Consider the following 19,239-nt stretch of genomic DNA (forward strand, 5'->3'; position numbering starts at 1 on the left):
TTGTACTGGACCCATTCACATAAACCTACCTGCTACTTTTCTCACAAAGAATGTTTTTTTTTCTTTTGGAAAGCTTGACCTCCACATATAATGTAAGGTGCTCGGCCAACTGAGCTACGGCAGTGGCAGTCTCCCTCTCCACACCCTATATGTACTTATATATACAAAGTCTCTCTTCAGCAAACCGGCAAAAAAAAAAAAAAAAAAAAGAAGAAGAAGAAGATATGCCAATGCAGGTTGTCTGTGCATGTACCTAGTCTATACATCAAAACGAACTTTCTGTGCTTAATAGTGTGCTATTAAAACAACTAGGTAAATTAATCAGCTTGTTCATTTTTGTATCATGGCATGAAATTATATGCTGCAACATCGATGGCCGTCAACATCAAAGGCAAGCTCAGTATCACAGCTCCAAATCCTGAATTTTAAGCACTGTATTTACTCGTGTATAGAATAAAGTTTTTTCAAGAAATGTTGATATCAATTCAGGTGGAGAATTCATTACATGGAGAAAAAATGCAGACAGATTTTTCCGAGTCAATTTTATATAGATCCAACTGCTGTCTGCCTGAACGTCTTTTCCTTTCCTGACAGTCTGTCAAGGATAAAAATAAAAATGCACGCATTACATCAGCCACAAACGCATCACCTGCTTTTGGCATTATTGTCTTCTAAAGGTGTTTGCTATCAAGGTACGATCAAACAATTTTGTCGCAGTGGGCCGTGCTCACCAATCGTGGCAAGACAAGGCGAACAAACTGAACACTGGCTTCGAACATGAGGTCGGCATCTTTTGCGCGATGTTAAAAAAAGCTTACGGACTGTTATAAGTGTGTAGCATGAATATTCAAGCATTAGCTGCTGTGAGAGGGGTTAGGCACTTTCGTTCCCGATCTTGAGCTCATCAAATTGCTACCTGGTCTAAGGACTTTTCTCCATAGCTTTTCAGCATTTTTGGTATTAAACTGCTACACTCCTCTCAAATGCTCGCTGATATATAAAGGTGAAGTCAGGTGGCACGCAGGTGCACACCAAACAAGCCACCGTAGTCTGTGCTACTGTCAAGGGAGCACTGCATCTTGGCGCTGTGCCAAGCATGTAGGGCACGCTAGCCTCGCAGGTGCTCTCGCCAAAACATAAACACAGTGCGAGTTTATTTACGTAATAAATGCTTCTTCAATGCTGTTATGAACAATGTAAAAAACTGCACCAGTCTCACTGTACACACGCACTTGTTTCTGCAAGTTGCGACAAGTTGGCCACTTCTGATAGGGCAAAAAAGCGAACACGAAGGCCAACAGACGCTGAGAACTTGAGGTAGCATGCATTTCAACACTACGGCTGAGCTGGGACGTGAAAGCCGTCACCAGCAGAGATTGTGAATGCGTCATTCACATTTCCGACTTCTCTCCACACGAGATGACATAGTAAATCAGTGCAGCAGGCCTGCTTCAATTCCACTTTCATTAAGCAAGCTGACAAACATGCTGTAAACACGATACCCCCTGCATACTAACAAGAGACTGAAGCATATTTGGTAAAGTTATTTCTGCTAGTTCTGTATGATGCACATGCAAGATTACATGCAGTACTTCAGAATGCTGTTAAAAAAAAAATGTTGAAAACTTTTGATGCAGGCTTAAGGGCAGCTTACTTGTACTGCAGCACGATGTACTCAGCTTTCCCTCCTGGCACAATTTGGCATAAATGGTGCAGCAATTATAGTGATTTCAGATTGCGCAAGTGTTGCAAGTACCACGGTGCTCTCACAAATCATCTGTTGCCATCCCCATGCGGACACAAGTCAAAGGAAAGCAAAGCACAAGCCAGCAAAGGTTTTTTTCAGCTGTGATGTCTTCCCACATTGCGGTGGTACAGTCAGTGTCATCTGCCAGTGGGCAGGTTTGCTTCAGCTAAAGCTGCAAACACTATCACTTGTGAGAGCCCCATTATGGCAGGTAATACATTACAGGTACTCACTTGAAATATCTTTTGGCCCATGCCTTTGATAACACACCCTAGAGCCAGTACAGCTGCATGGCAGACGAAGTCAGTAGAATCTCTGACTAGACCACGAAGACAGGCAAGGATCTAATGGAGGAAGAAAAGTATCAGTTTAAAAACACAAGCATCACGTTAATCTTGGGAAGAAAGATGTATAACGGCAGTCTTCACCTCCTGCATGATTGGCGCAAATGAGTAACCAAGTTTTCCACACAGTTCGCCCAGGTTCGACACAGCTGAGGACCGAATCACTGGGTCAGGGTGCTTGGCAGCACACAAGAAGCTGTTCACCAGCAGGTCTCTGTATTTTGGAGCCATGTCACCTGTTCATCACAGGGAGACAGAATGTAACATATCAATGAAGCAAACTGCTCATATAAGTATCGTCTTTGCCAAAAGTAACCAGGCTGCATGTTTTGCTTCTCGCTTGTATTCTACAGCTAACATGGATCCCCTGAGGATCATAACTTTTTGGTAAGTGAAGACAGGAGCTCTCATTTACTTTGCACCAATTTACAGCATCAGAAGCTTTATGAATTCTCTGCTAACCGACTGAGAAGCGGAACACGCAGCCTGGTTACTTCTGGCAAGGACAGTACACCCAGTGAGACAAATGTGCACAAGAAACTTTCTATTGAGCAAAATGGGACACCTGTTATTTGCTCGAGATATAAAAATATACACAAAACTAAAAAGGGCCAGAATCTGCAGCTTGAGAGCAATACACTTGGATATTTTCCGGCTCCCTTTATTTTTGCTTTTAATAATGTTCTCTGTCTCCATCTCCCTAAAGCTCCAGTTTTCGTGTGCTCTGATGTGCTGACAGAAGAGAGACGCTTTCTCTGCTGCAATGCCTGCTATAAGCACAATTTATGGCATTTCTGCGATTCACAGCAAACAACGAAGCAGCAAATGCTGTTGTTTAGTTTGGTTTATATAGTTTAACATCCTAAAGCGACTCAGGCTATGAGAGACACTATGAGAGAGGGCTCTGAAAATTTCAACCAGCTGAGGTTCTTAATATGCACTGATATCGCACAACACATGGGTGCCTGTGTTTCCGCCGCCCCCGAAAAGCGGCCGCCGCGGCCGGGACATTATCCTGCGTCCTTGGGTACAGCAGTCAAGCGTCCTAATCACTGAGCCACTGCAGCTGGGAGCAAATGCTGTTGTGTAGGTAAGTAAGTAACCACAGCAGGCAGTTATGAGTCACATTGTCTTTGTTGCTCACAGCAGGAGACTTCCCAGTACTCTTCAATCTGCAACCAATACACACCCACAGGCATGAATAGGCAACAACAAACTGTCACCAATGAATGCACATTGGTGCAAATTATATAGAGACATCTTGTTAATTTGCCATTTAGATTATAGAGAACCCTGTAAAAATTCGTAAAAAAATCAGGAATAGCCACGCAACTATTCGCCAAATTCAAATTAACGAAAATAGTGTAAAGAGCAGCAACAGCCTTCAAATTTCAATTTAAAATTTATTCATTCAGCACATAACATGATACTGGAAGCATAGCGAAAAAAGCCAACAAAATCTTCAGCTTGGCGGGAACCATGGCCAGTGGCACTGCATTTACTGGCCTTGTGGCTCAGCAATTGGAAAAAAATAAAATAAAGTTAAGTTAGAGACATGCAGAAGGAAACAAATGTCATCAGAAAATTATACGAGTAATACAGACATTCACCGTTCATATATTCTTTTTTGCGGTGAACATCTTCGGCTGACATAACTGGCGCCACAAAAAAAATACACAATAGGACGCCAGGAACTGCACGACAAAATGAAAGCAAGATATTCGAAATTAGAACTGAAATAGAGCAGGTTTATACAAGACACTGCAGTTTCCATTTCTTGGCTGTAAGGGAATGGGGATGGATATCTGAGGAAAGTATTTTGTTCAGAATATGCGGTAGCTGAGGCTCAATTCTTTGCTGTCCGTAATTCGTACAGCTTGCAGGAGTGTACCGGGGCGGCATGTGATGAAGTGATCTTGTTTTTGCATTAGGTCTCAAGTTTGCAACGTTTTCAATATTCTGGTGTGTGTCTATTTCTTTTGAAGCGTGAGCATGTTTTCATAGAACCGTTTTACTGGCACAATCTGGCCCAATCATTGCTACACATTTACACATCTGTTGCTAAAGTTTTTTCGCCCGTCAAAGCAACAATGGTAGGAGGCAGACGGCTGTGATGCTGTATAAAATGCCCTATATGCCAAGCTCTCCGAAATAGGCATTTACTAAAATATTGTAGCATGCGTTGACGACAAAGAAGCGCAGAAGTGTGAGAGGAAGAAGTGTGCTAACCTCGAGCCTGAACTCTGACGCTGTTCGTAGAACCTTTGCCACGCTTTGGACCTCGGACGCAACTGTAAAGGTCGCCGTTTACGCGACACCTGGTGGAGCTGCCGGGTACGATTTTCATGAGCCGGACGCCCACTACAAGCCCAGGACGCACCCCTAAGGTGGAGACCCCAGTACACCAGAGCAGCCGCCGACTGCAAGGTCTGCCTCCCGAGTGTGGTCCTCTCCCTGACCACAGACCAACAAGGAGCGTTTCTCTCAGCGCGATGAATCCCCCGGTATTGACAACTCCTGTCCTGCTCAACCACCAGCGGGATCCACCACATTTCCACGGCCTGCCACATGAGGATGCTGAAGACTGGCTGGAGCAGTTCGACCGGGTGGCTGCCTTCAACGCCTGGAACGCTGACTCGAAGCTTCGCCATGTCTACTTCGCACTGGAGGATTCTGCGCGGACATGGTTCGAAAATCAAGAAGCCGGACTCCGAACGTGGGATACATTCAAGGCAGAATTCTTGCGTATGTTTACCAACACGCTTCGCAAGGAAAAAGCGCAATTGCTTTTAAATAGCCGTATACAACATCCGAATGAAACTGTTACGGCCTACGCCGAAGAGATGAAGCGACTCTTTCGACGCGCGGACCCAACCATGTCGGAAGAGAAAAAAGTGCGCTTTTTGATGCAAGGTGTTAAAGAGCAGTTATTTGCAGGCCTGGTGCGAAGTCCACCAACAACTGTCGCCGAATTCATAAGTGAGGCGTCTACCATCGAGAAGGCACTTGACATGCGCGCCCGGCAATACCAGCGCACTACAGTGTCTATGAACGCCGCGAGTGCAGGTGAAGCCGGACAGTTTTCGTCAGAATCGCTGCGTGATACGATCCGGGCGATAGTCCGGGAAGAGGTGGCCAAATACCTGCGGATTCCTCCACAGCCACAGGTTGCCACAGTTTCCGATATCATCCGTGAGGAAGTACAACAGGCGCTGGGTGTTCCCGCACCCGTCACCGTGCACGCACCCGTCACCGGGCCCGCACCCGTCGCCGCGCCTGAACCCGTCGTAGCTACACCGCTGCCCCAGACCCTGAGCTACGCCGCGGTCACCAGCCGCTACCTGCCGCCTTCGACAGCATCCTACGAGCCTCGCGCACCGGTCGCCCATGTGTCTTCACGGCCGAGCGTACGCCGCCGAAGGACCGATATCTGGCGAACGCCCGATCACCAACCGTTGTGCTACCATTGCGGCGAAGCTGGACACCTGTGTCGCCGCTGCCCCTACAGGGAACTCGGCCTCCGTGGGTTTTCTTTTGATGCCCGTCGTCCGTTGCCTGGTCAGCAGCCACGCGAAATCGCAGAATACATTTCGCGTTCCAACACAGGCCCAAGCCGCCTCCGATCGCCGTCGCCTCGCCGTTACAGCTCTCCTGGACGCCAGGAGCAACTCCAAAGTCCCCATAGGGGAAACTAGATGCAGCAGCCTCTGGAGGTGCGGCTGCTACAGTGCGAAAATTTCAAGATCCTCCACAGACCCACGACAGTTCTTCACTGCAAACTACAGTTCGTTACATACGGCCACCAGCAGAATCGACGCCGCTACGAAATTCCGCTGATCCTCAACGTAACCACGACGCCGACAGTCGCCCCACCGCTCCTTCAGAGCATCGAAGTCGAGACCGAACCCCACGAAGCTGTCGCTGCCCGACACAACAAACTGCCGACCTGCAGATCTCCGTTGATGGCGTAGACGTCACTGCGCTAGTCGACACTGGCGCTGATTATTCAATTCTAAGTGCACACTTCGCCAAAGCTCTCGGAAAGGTCACAACATCATGGGGTGGCCCGCAAATACGCACAGCTGGCGGACATTTAATTATGCCCACGGGAGTGTGCACGTCGAGGATCACTGTACAAGGGCAAACTTTTCTGGCGACGTTCATCGTATTGGCTCAGTGTTCCCGTGACGTCATCCTCGGTATGGACTTTTTAACCGAAAATGGCGCCATTATCGATCTGCAGAATAAGTCCGTGAGATTTTCAGTTGAGAATGCTATCGAATCCAACAGCCTGCTCCCCGCTGCACTCCACATTATTGATGACCATGTTAGTGTGCCCCCACGTTCAAGCATTATGGTCTCCGTGGGTTCCCTCCCAATCCAAGATACAGAAGGTGTCGTCGAGACAAAACAGAAACTGCTTATTGAAAGAGGCATCGCCGTTGCCAGGGCAGTTGTTTTTATTGAAAATGGCAAAGTTGATGTTCTTCTCACGAACTTCAGCAATGAACATCAACATCTGAACAGAGGGACAACTGTCGCATATCTCGACGCCATAACTGACACTAGTTATGAATGCAATTTCACCAGCGCTTCAGCAACAGAACCCTCCGACAACACTGAACCTCTGTACGATATAAACCCGGCCTTACCTCGAAAGTATCGAGAGAAACTACGGCACCTCCTCCGTCGCTACTCTAATGCATTTGCCATATCATCACGCGTCGGTCGAACCCACCTTGCAAAGCACCGCGTCATTACAGACGAAACTGTTCGACCACTCCGCCAGTCGCCTTACCGAGTTTCCCCTAAAGAACGTACTGCCATCCGAGACCAAGTGAAGGAAATGCTCGATAACGATGTCATTCGCCCTTTCCGCAGCCCCTGGGCTGCACCTGTGGTACTTGTGAAGAAAAAAGATGGCACACTTCGTTTCTGCGTAGACTATCGCCGACTGAACAACGTTACGAAAAAAGATGTTTACCCTTTGCCCAGAATAGATGACGCCTTAGATCGTCTGTGCAACACAAGATACTTTTCCTCCATGGATCTCAAGTCTGGATACTGGCAGATAGAGGTCGATGAAAGGGACCGCGAAAAGACTGCTTTCATTACACCTGACGGGCTATACGAATTCCAAGTCATGCCCTTCGGCCTTTGCTCCGTGCCCGCAACCTTTCAGAGACTCATGGACAGCGTTCTTGGAGATCTGAAGTGGACGACATGTCTTGTATACTTGGACGACGTAATTGTGTTTGCCCCGAATTTCGAGGAGCACCTCCGTCGCCTAGACGCAGTACTAGACGCCATCCAAACGTCGGGCCTCACTCTGAAAGCCGAAAAATGCCATTTTGCTTATGAAGAGCTGAAGTTTTTGGGCCATGTCGTGAACCAAGCGGGAGTTCTGCCGGATCCTGAAAAAACAGTTGCCATCGCCAATTTTCCGACGCCGCGGGACCAGAAAGAGGTGCGACGCTTTCTTGGACTATGTGCATATTATCGACGTTTCGTGAAAAACTTTTCTAAAATAGCCGCCCCCCTTACACTTCTTACTAAGGCTGATATGCCGTTCACATGGGGCGACCAGCAAATGGACGCATTTCAGGAGCTTCAACGTCGCCTGCAGTCACCTCCAGTTCTAGCACATTTCGATGAAACCGCAGACACCGAACTCCACACGGATGCAAGCAATGTCGGTTTGGGCGCTGTCCTAGTACAGATACGGAACAGTGAACAACGTGTGATCGCCTACGCTAGTCGGGCTTTGTCTAGGGCTGAGACAAACTACTCTGCCACTGAAAAGGAATGCCTGGCCATCGTGTGGTCTATTTCAAAGTTTCGACCATACCTGTACGGCAGACCCTTCAAAGTGGTGACCGACCATCACGCGCTTTGTTGGCTGACAAGCCTTAAAGATCCTTCTGCACGTCTCGCCAGGTGGAGCCTACAACTTCAAGAATACGACATCACTGTAACCTACAAGTCAGGTCGTAAGCATTTAGACGCTGACTGCCTGTCTCGTGCTCCTGTACAACCAGCTTCGGACGCCTCAGGTGACGACGACGCATTTCTGACTGCAATTAGTTCAGACAATTTTGCCGATGCCCAACGGAATGATCCCGAACTTCGCCAGGTAATCGACTTTCTTCAAGGTGCCGGCAGCATGGTCCCTAGCCCTTTCCGTCGTACTTTGTCTTCTCTGTGTCTCCGTGATGGCGTTCTCGTCAAGAAGAATTTTACAGCCAACAGTCGCCAATACCTCCTCGTTGTACCAGCAAGCTTAAGGGATGAGATTTTTCAAGCCTGCCACGACGAACCCACATCCGGCCACCTGGGAGTCACTCGGACGATATCCAGAATTAAAGAACGGTATTACTGGCCTCGTTTGCCAAACGATGTAACGCATTATGTTCGAACTTGCCGTGACTGCCAACGTCGAAAGGTTCCGCCTCTGAGGCCAGCCGGTCTTTTAAAGCCCATTACGCCACCGTCCAGACCATTCCAGCTAATAGGGATGGACTTGCTCGGACCGTTCCCTACTTCCACCTGTGGGAACAGGTGTATTATAGTAGCTACTGACTACCTGACTCGCTACGCAGAAACCGCTGCTCTTCCTTGTGCTACCGCTTTTGAAATTGCGAAATTTTTCGTTCTTCAAATTGTCCTGAGACATGGCGCACCAGAAGTACTCATTACTGACAGAGGAGCTGCATTTTCTGCAGAGCTCATCCAGCATATCCTTGTTCTTAGTCGCACCAATCATCGTCGCACGACTGCATACCACCCGCAAACAAACGGCCTGACAGAACGTTTGAACAAGACCATTGCCGATATGTTGTCAATGTATGTGGACGTCCATCACAAGACATGGGACGAAGTATTGCCGTATGTAACATTTGCATACAATACCGCCGTTCAGGAAACTACCAACATGACTCCATTCAGCCTAGTTTACGGCCGACAAGTGACGACCACGCTCGACGCCATGCTGCCCCACATAGACGAAGGTCCAAATGATGATGTCGCCTCTTTTCTACAGCGTGCCGAAGAGGCCCGTCAACTTGCACGGGTGCGAATACAGCAGCAGCAAGGCCGAGATGCACAACGCTACAACCTGCGGCGGCGGACTGCAGACTATCTGCCAGGTGACCTTGTCTGGGTTTGGTACCCCATTCGACGACGCGGACTTAGCGAAAAACTCTTGCGCCGTTATTTCGGCCCCTACCGCGTTCTTCGACGCGTCAGTGAACTGGACTATGAAGTCGTTCCGCACGAGGAACCAGAGCCCCGGCGTCCCAAGCGTTCTGAAGTGGTCCACGTGGTCCGCTTGAAGCCTTTTCATGCCAGATAGCGGCCCCTTTTACTCTGTCCCTCTTGCAATATAGCATCGGGACGATGCTTTTCGCACGGGGGGGGGCTAATGTAGCATGCGTTGACGACAAAGAAGCGCAGAAGTGTGAGAGGAAGAAGTGTGCTAACCTCGAGCCTGAACTCTGACGCTGTTCGTAGAACCTTTGCCACGCTTTGGACCTCGGACGCAACTGTAAAGGTCGCCGTTTACGCGACAATATGTATCATGTCTACCTTTTAGTATAGTTTAAGGAATGCCACACAAGTTTTTCATGATCACACATTTTGCCCTTTCTTTGCACTGCAGACCAACCAGCAAGGAATGTTCACCTGAAGAACGAACAGGCATGCATGTGGTAAGGAACTGCCATAAGATCAGCAACGAAAAGGCATGGTATTCGTTCGCCGATCACAAACTGAATCCTTTTGTGCAGCAGTTACATCCAATGTTTCACCAGTCGGTGTGTGTTTCTTCACTTTTTACAAGAAGCATGATCCAGTGAAATCTCATTACTAAGAACACCACATTAACGAATTTTTCAAATTAACAAATTTTTTAAGAATCCCTGGCAGATTTCTTATGTTTTCAATGTAAAACTATTTCAGAATTCCAAATTTCAAGACAGCGTACACTTCAGAATAACATACATATTTTATTTTTTCTTCTATAATCTAGAAACATCAGTATTACGAATTCGGCTAAATTAGCAGTGCCGTAGCTTGCAACTCTCGCGTGAAACAGAAACCGCAACAATGGCACGAACAAATCTGTGTATGGTCCGTGGGCTGAAGCTATCATCATCAGCATATCTAGCACCAGCTCCTAGCACCATCACGAAGCTGTGGTTTATTATGCACAGCCAGCAGGCCTAGCCTGGGCTAGCCATCTGCCTTTTTTCTTCCTGTGTTGTGTGTCATTTGCGCGGTCGTTCGTGCCATTTGCACGTGCGGGACGGTACTTTTTTTTTTCCATTGTCGCGGATTATCTTGTTGCGAAGTTTGTGCGCGATTGGTGATGATTGTAGCCAGCGAAGTGCCAAGAAGATAGGAACACAGCTGCTTTCACAGCGAGAAATCGACGCAGGGAAAAAGAGAAATGGCCTCTACAGACAGCTAGCGTTGCCCCATCGACCGCCGCGATCATTTTGAAAGACCAAGACAAGATTTTCAAACTTTAGGGAGCACTAAAGGTGAGCTCATATCGAACTGTTTTTTTGCACATGGACAAAGTTCATACTTCCATTGCTCGGTGCACTCATACACTCGATGAGGTGTTGCACAAAGTGGAAAGTGTATGTGCTGTAGTAGTGTAATGTAGTGCACGGTCGTGTTTTGCGCACGTGGCAGACGAAAATACCACTGGCTTATAATTGCAGATTTTTCATTACAATGATATTTCAAAATAATGAACGAATTGTTGCGGTCCCGCGGGATTCATTATATTGAGATTTGACTATGCATGAAATGGTCGACCGAGAATAGTTTTGCCGGCAAATCTGATACCGTTGCATTGCTTAAAAAAAAAAATATAAAAGATGCATATTTCTGGAGAAAAATTAGGCTGTAGATGTTAAAAGAGGAATACTCATCCCAGCAAGCAGTCTTTTGCAGGTCAGACTAAGATTTTAAGTTTGAGTGCGGTAGTGACAGTGCATCATATTGACTGCCTGAAAGTTTGTGCAGAGTCTTAACTAACTTTCATCCAGTGTTTTAACAGAGTCTTGAAATATCAATCTATTTATGTGAAACTGAAATCACATAAGGCTTTCCAAGAAACGCCTATGTGAGCATTATGCATGAAAATGATATAAGAAAATCTCAGGCAGGGTGAACTGCGCCGAGCAAAAAGTGAGTGAAAAGCACAATTCATAACTCATATGAACATAAGCAAAATAAATTTAAAGCAGTTTATTCATTATTAATTTAAACAGCGTGAACACGAAGACAAAGGACAAGGTGTTCGCGCTGTTTAAATTAATAATAATGAATGCGTACCAACTCGCCCAACAAAGTATCTTGTTAAAGCACTTTATACTATCTTGAATGCCGATCTCACACGCATGTCAGCAGCCATGTGTCTGGGTGAAATATTAATCTGAATTACGACTATGCCATCTCATTTAAGCAACGTAAAAGATGGCAATATGAAGACTATGCTATCTATTCGTTAAACGTGTTTGTATACATGCGAGTCACCACCTGCTGACGTGCCTCAAGCAGGGAGGCAGTAGACAGCACATGTGAGCCCATCCTAATAAGACCATATAGGCCCCCCCCCCCCCCCCCGCCCTGACTGGCAACCGCTTGAGGCCACTCCATACCACAGCATTTATCCTCTGTCAACAACAGGAAGGATAATCACCCCTGCCAACTTTCCAATTATGAATAAGCAATTAGGCACTCTGGAGTTGCTACCCAATGAAATTATTGAAGACGATGTGGGCTGCCATTTAGACAGGCACTTTGCAGTCAAGCCTTTCAAAGTAGATGAAACGAAGAGCATCACTCAATGTATTACCATATCTCGAGTTTTGGACAGATCACCCATGGTAAACCTGTCATCATTCACCATTACATGGAAGACAGGTCGATTCTCCAAACAGCAAATTTGACTATTGTAAACATTGCACGAGTGACCATATACATCTGGAAGTAAATACATGTGCTAAAATCTTGCAGCCACATGAAATTGAGCAATAAGGCCAGAGCCTCCATACCGACTGCTATAATTCTGCAACACACTTCCTTAAGCATTACCGGGGGTATTTTAGCCAGGCAATGAAAATGTAGTCTGGAATAGAAGCACTCACCCAAGTTTTTTGTTACTCGCAGCAGAACCTCTCCCAAATTGAGGCGTGCTTCCACAGACAGCTTTTCAAGGGAGAGCTGCTCGGCCAACCAAGGAAGCAGGCAATCCGAATCCCTGTCCACGAATACAGCCAAAGCCTGGATGGCACTCAAGTAGATGTAAGAGTCTTCATCCTGAATGCCTGAGCGACAAACTTCAAGCAGCTGGTCCTGGTGCTGCCATACTTCTGCATTGTTCTCTAGAAGCATGCGACGTAGCTGAATAAATGCATGGCCTCGAATGGGCACCATTGCATCATGCAGTTCACACCATAGCTGTTCATACGCTGTGCGTGCGGGTGGTGGCAGCACTCCCGACGACTCTGCTGCTGCTGCCACCCGTGTACTGTCTACTTCCTGCTGCTGTCCCACAGTCTGTGAATCCAAAGGTGTTCTGCTGTGGCAGCTACCGATCGACAAGATGTTGAACCCTGCTGCAATAGCAGCCAGCTTTTTCTCATGAGCCGCTCCATCTGTTCTTGATGGGCCTCCAGCAATGCTTGTGGAATGAGACGTCTGTGGGGCTGGCACAACCCCTTGGCTTGCCAATGAGACCTGCAAACCACGAGCCAGATCTCTTACCTCAGGGCTGCTATGGTTGGCTTCTAAGGACACCAAGTGCTGGTAGCATAGTTTCCATAATTCTTCATTCTTTGCAGCAGCCTAAAAAGAAAAGAAAAAAAGAAATTAGTTTTTAATAAGAGAAATAAACCATCATGTTTCATACTGCCAGTCTCAAAATGCTGCTCGATAAAATGCCTTTTAGAGCAATAGCTCTAGTACTCCGGGTACTACTCCGAAGAACGCTTGGAAACACCTGGATGACCTTCAGGTTCGCCCAAGCTCGAACTAGAACAACCTGCTTAATGGCAAGTCTTGCTTAGTATAGGGAGCTAAGATGAGCTGTTGGATGACTGACTTTGCCATGTAATTACAGCTATTAGTAAATTGTGATAAAAATTAACTTTATTGTACATCATCAAGCCACACATCGTTGAATAGTATAATCAAGTATAATCAAACAGGACAAATTGCAAGTCTTAATTATCAATAATTAGATAATCGTGATGAAAATTTAATTTCACACTATGATGTCAAGTGATATCTGATTACCATTAAACAGTAAATTGCGATCAAAAGTTGAGCATTAAGCTACAGCATCACATAATATACCATAAAATAACTTATTTATTTTTGCATACTGCAGCCCAGGCAAGGCTACTGCAGGAATGGGGTACAGTACAAAACAAACACAAAGTAAATACACAACATTATGAACAGGCTTCTAAGAATTTCTATAACGATAATGAGCGAATTTTGTCTGGTAAAGAATTCCAAGATTCAATGTTATGAGGGAAAAAAAACTATACTTCAAAATGTTACTGTGCAAAAAAAAAGGGGGAAATGTTCAGGACATTGTAGCTTCTTGTAGATTGCAGGTTTGGAAAATGTGAAATAATTATGTAGCGAAGAAAGTGAGGAGAATTGACTAAAATGCACATAAATTTGGGACATTCAAGATGACATGCAACAAGTGTACTCAGGCCTAGCTGCAGAATAAAAGCAGATAGTGAAAAATCCATGTCAAATCTCCTGCAAACAAAACGCACATCCTTTTTGTATACAGATTCTAGTTTGTTGATGTCATTCTGTTTATACGGATTCCAAACAACACAAGCATATTTGAGGATGGGGCAAATAAGTGTTTTATATCAGGAGATTAGTTTCTTGAGCAAGTGTCCTAATCTTTTAAGGGCCTTATTACAGATGACATCAATGTGTTTTGACCAAAACATGTCGTGTGTTAGCGCCCTGTACAGGAGACCGAGATACCTGTATTCATATACTCTGTGTCTGCGTCCGTGTCTTATGTCAAGTATGATTGCCCTAAACTAATTTTTACATCTTATATACACTGTTCATTAGTTAACTGCGATTAAAAACTGAACTTTATGCCACAACCTCAAGTCATATAGTATTGCTGAAAAGGTCTCAACAAGTAAAATGCAAATATATTAAGGGTGTGCAAATATTGAAATTTTCTAATATAATCTGAATATGAAGAGAAAAAATAATGCCTTCGAATGTTGAGTCTAATACCTGAGCAGTGAAAAAAAAAATAATTTAAAATCAACAAACATTGTCTTTTTTATTTCAGAATTCACATAGTATCTGCAAATAAAGTTTAGCTAGAACTGCATTGAAATGTATACCCTACTGAAAAATCCATTATAAATTTTAAAGAAAATTCTGTACACCAGTTTTTTGTACAGGAAAGACTTGCATGAAACCGAATGGAGCTGTCATACTGCTGTCGAATACAGTAAACCAGATAATTCGACATTGAAGAAACTGGACTTTCCTTTTCAAAAGTAAAACGTCCTTGTTCACAAAAAGGCATGATTGTGCTTTGAGGATGTTTCAAAGCACAGTCTACATGGTCAAGCAATGCGGTGAAATAAAGTTTTCGGTGTAGTCTAATTTTAGAGTACTATTTGAAAAATTCAGAATATTAGTTTCTCAAATATGAATACAAATCAATACCAAGCATTCAATTTGTAGTCAAATTTTCGAATATTCACACACCCCAAATATATATCCTCATACAGCTATCACTCGATTTTGGGTGCAACTAGCGCTAAACCCCTATAATTTTTTAACATATACATTTTGATAAATACGAGCAAATATCACTTTTAAAACTCAAACTACAAAATTTCTCACATTACGCGTTATCTAGTAAAGGTTCAGCGGCACAGATATTTACGGGTATGTACGCACCATATCTTCAGCAGAAATCAGAAGACCTATAAGTGTAAGAGAGAACAGGGTGGATTGCATGGCCAGGATGCTCATTTCCAAGCTTTCGGAGAGCTGAGAGACTCTGTTTAAGGTTTCCTGTAAAAGTACAATAATACAACCTAACCAGCATGACAACATTTCTTTTTGCAAATTATCGAATAGCAACTTTAGGAAGTGCACTTACCACCACAAATTCTAAGAGTGAAAGCTTGTTTTGCATAAGGGCGTCAGACATGAATTCAGCAAAACCTTCCACAAGACAAAACAGCAGTAGCATGTCCTTGACTTCCTGTGAGTTCATTGCATCTTCATAATTTTCATAAGAATGTTGCAGCAGTGGGTCGGTGGGCTCCTTTGACTTAAGTTCTCCAACGGCTGCTGTGAGTTTCTGCAACAGAATGCACTTTAGGATGGTACCAAACATTTCACAAAATGAAATGAATGCCCCTTAGCACCGGGTTTTGGTCTGTGAAGAACAAACCAGTACTGAATAAGCAATAGCATCCAGATTTATCTGAGATCAGATGCAGAGCAACAAGTCTCTATTGAGGCAGGACACAATAAAAATTATGAGGGACACTTCAGCTCTGCCTTTTAAGGGTATGACGCGATAGCGATATAAAGCCCCACTAACCAAGCCATGCGAGCATGCCTGCGTGGCCTAGGGGTTACATAGATGCAATGATTCTGGCAGGCTGACTCTGATAACACCCTTCTTTCCATATGAAAGGAGAGCCCAGATTTGGCAGCTCCTGCCTTACATGCCAAGCAACCCTATTTCCAGTTAGTAGTGCTCGACCATGGCAGCTGCCTTCCCAACGCCATGCTCCCAATTTTTTGCTCACATCGCCGGTGGTCGGCAGATGGCCGCCGACGCCAAGATTTCGGTGAACAGGACCTTTAACGCTGTCGCGTTAAAACCCTCATAATTGCACTTGCATGATGACCTTTCTATCATGGCTTTTGTTTTCAGAAAGATAATTCATAGACTAAAAATGCAATTGGCCATGTAAGCTACAAAGAAAAGTCTGTCAATTGTGCTGTAACTCACACACTGTTATGCCACACTAAGATGAAGAGTCGGCACCCCTATACAGTCAGCTGACAGTGCGGCCACAAGAAAACTGAACAGCAGTTTCGTACCATCATCATCAGTCTACAAGCTACACATTGGCACGACACTTGGCCACACTGCACTTTATTCCCACTGTAAATACAATCTAAGCCATGGATTTTCAAAACGAGTTCTGCAGGCTGCTTTGGTGGGTTCCGCAGCCCCCTTGGACTTAACCCTCCGCCCCAAATTCATTCCCCTATTCCTCTTCTTGCTATGCGTGTAAACATGCGTGGTTTGTTAAAACCCACTTTAGAGTGACCTCTTCTTATCCCAGCTCATTCTTCAGTTTCACACCAAAGTGTAGGTGCCATCCCCACATAGCGCACACCTGTGGCGCTGAACCGCCCAACAAAGCTAGCTTGGCAGTGTGCTAAGTTGCTGCAAATTTATATGGTTTGGTTTGGTTTGGTTTGTGGGGTTTAACATCCCAAAGCGACTCAGACTATGAGAGACGTCGTAGTGGAGGGCTCCGGAAATTTCGACCACCTGGGGTTCTTTAACGTGCGCTGACATCGCACAGCACACGGGCGCCTTGCTTTTCGCGCTGGCGAAAAGATGTAAAGGGGGCACAAGGCAACATGTGTTGGAGTTATGCACTCATGTGTGTAGTGAATGAAACCACTGATTAAGCCAAGGCAAGATTAGAAAAAATTCATTGGAGGCACTTGGAGATCTCAAGTGTGGTAAGGAGAAAGCCTTTCCTCCGGCTCTGCACTCAACTGTTGCTTACTCACTCATTTGCTTCTTTTACACATTTTTTTCTCTTAGCGCACCACTCGTGACCGGAGCTGCAAAGCATGCGAAAGCTATCGGTATCAGTTGGGTGAGACTGTCGGTCTCCCTTTCCCCACAAGAGGGGGGGGGGGGGGGGAGTGCCCGAGGGAGGCGCCTAGCAGTCAAACAAAAAAATAATTTAGTCTTTCTTTGGGATTCACGGCTCTCGGTCAACCATTCCTGGCCTGCGCCAACGTCCCAACACTCTTTTTCCTTTACTCTATAGTTGTTTCTCGTTTGGTTCTTTTTTTCCCAATTCCTTAATTCTCACATATTTTTCACAATTTAAACATCCATGGCCGTTTTGACTCTGCACACTATATCCACGTCCTTGGCTCCTATGACATCCAATTTACTTTTTTTGGCTCCAACTAAGTAATTACTCCACATCAGCGAACTTTTGTACACGCATTTCTTCACCCTCTACCTCATACAAGCACTGTTTTACTCATCAATCAATTCATTTCTCGACAATGAAAGTGACAACCTCCACGGAAGCACATAACGATGAACGTTGGGGCTCCTTGACACAAAGTGACAATCCACCTTTTTCACAAGACCGCTCTGCGCATGCGCGCCTCTCCTCTGGTTGAAAACAAACTCCCAACCCCAGCTGCGCAGCTCTTGGCCTCCGAGATCGGCGCAGCCATAGCTGACCTCGGAGGCCATGTGTGGTTAGTATTCGTGACAGGCGTATGAGATAGATGGCGGTAGCTGTCGAGAACGCACATCGTAATTTCGCTGGTGCCAAGGACGTTTTCAACCAGTAGCAGACGAATTTTCAACCACTCCCAGAGGGCGCCACATTTTATGAAAAAGGCGGATTACTGGTCTAGGCCATTTACAATGAAAGCCTGGTTGTCATGAAGAAATCTGGAAACTTATTACTAGCAAATGAGAAAGATGACACCACCTGTTCAATAAAATGAAGATCAGTAGAAACAGCAGCCTGTTTGAGAAACCTCGCAAAGCAATCCAACTATGACAGCTGCACTCTCTCTGTGCATCCTTCTCCCTCTTCAGATGTCACTTTTTAGAGGTACTACCCTAATACAGGTATCCCAGACATGTAGCTCTGCAGTCCATTGCCAATAATTACTTTTACCTCTTCTCCCATTCTGCTGCCCAGAGAAAAGCCAAAGCAATTACCCTAGAGGTGAGGAGGGAGATGGGGGCTTGGTCTCATTGTCATTGCCTCCGAGCACATTCCATTTTGCCTTATTATTGCTGCCAATGTGAACAAGACAAGGAAGAGAAGCAGAAGACGACGAAGCCCCCATTTCGTGCTCGCACTGTTGCTCCCTGGTCTTCGCCAACACCGGGCTCTCTGTGTTACCGGCTCTGCGGCCTTCACACGCCTTTTTGCAACGTGACATCTGGGGGAGGTGCTGGGTAGATCTTTCATGTACCGGACGCCCCTTTCAAGCCACGACTGCAGCCAAGGACGCACTCCCAGGGTAGAAACGCCTGTTCATCAGGGCAGCCGGCGACTATGTGGCCTATCTCCCGAATTCGATCTGCTTCCTGATCTACGGTCTACAAATACACAGACTATCACTATGAGCACGCAAGAGATTCCTGCCAATGTCCTGCTTCACCAGCGAGACCTCCTCACTTTCATGGTCTTCCCCATGAAGACACCGAGGACTGGCTGGACCAGTTCGACCGCGTGGCCACCTTCAATGCCTGAGACGCGAACGCGAAGATGCACCATGTCTACTCTGCCCTGGAAGACTCGGCGAGGACCTGGTACATCAATCATGAATCTCGCCTGCAAACACTGGACATATTCAAAGCAGAATTTCTTCAGGCATTTATAAGTACATTTCATAAAGAAAAGGCCGATCTTCTACTTCAGAATCGCATCCAGCATCCGAACGAAAGTGTGATGGTGTACGCGGAGGAAATGAAGCTCTTTTTCTGCTGCGCAGATCCGAACATGTTGGAAGAGCGGAAAGTATGATTATTGATGAGAGCTGTGTAAGAACAGCTCTTCGCCAGCCTCGTTCACAGTGAGCGCTTGACATGTGGGCACGGCAGTACGAGCGCACAACAGTGTCGATAGTATCCATATGTGCCGAGAGGTCCACTGTGTCATCAGGAGACTCACTGCGAGTAACCATTTGAGCCATTGTGCGCGAAGAACTGGCGAAACTCTTGCCTAGGCCGGCGCAGCCGCAAGTTGCATCGGTCACCGATGCCGTTCGCGAAGAAGTGCAACAAGCTTTGGGTGCTGCGCCGCTTCTTGCAAGCCCTCC

General features: G+C 45.9%; 1 protein-coding gene across 1 annotated transcript in view; it reads right to left on the reverse strand.

Annotated features, from left to right (window-relative positions):
• The window catches only part of Tango6 (transport and golgi organization 6), a 40,797-nt gene that overhangs the window by 4,171 nt on the left and 17,387 nt on the right, over positions 1–19,239 (reverse strand). Inside the window, exons 12-16 of the mRNA XM_084593443.1 lie at positions 15,275–15,478; positions 15,070–15,186; positions 12,252–12,951; positions 2,176–2,327; positions 1,981–2,091 (exon numbers count right to left, since the gene is read on the reverse strand). Coding sequence (XP_084449569.1) covers positions 1,981–2,091; positions 2,176–2,327; positions 12,252–12,951; positions 15,070–15,186; positions 15,275–15,478 — 1,284 coding nt within the window. The remainder of the gene's footprint in view (positions 1–1,980; positions 2,092–2,175; positions 2,328–12,251; positions 12,952–15,069; positions 15,187–15,274; positions 15,479–19,239) is intronic.

Source organism: Amblyomma maculatum, chromosome 2 (assembly GCF_055883805.1).
Source record: "Amblyomma maculatum isolate TAMU_Amacu chromosome 2, ASM5588380v1, whole genome shotgun sequence".
NCBI lineage: Eukaryota > Metazoa > Arthropoda > Arachnida > Ixodida > Ixodidae > Amblyomma > Amblyomma maculatum.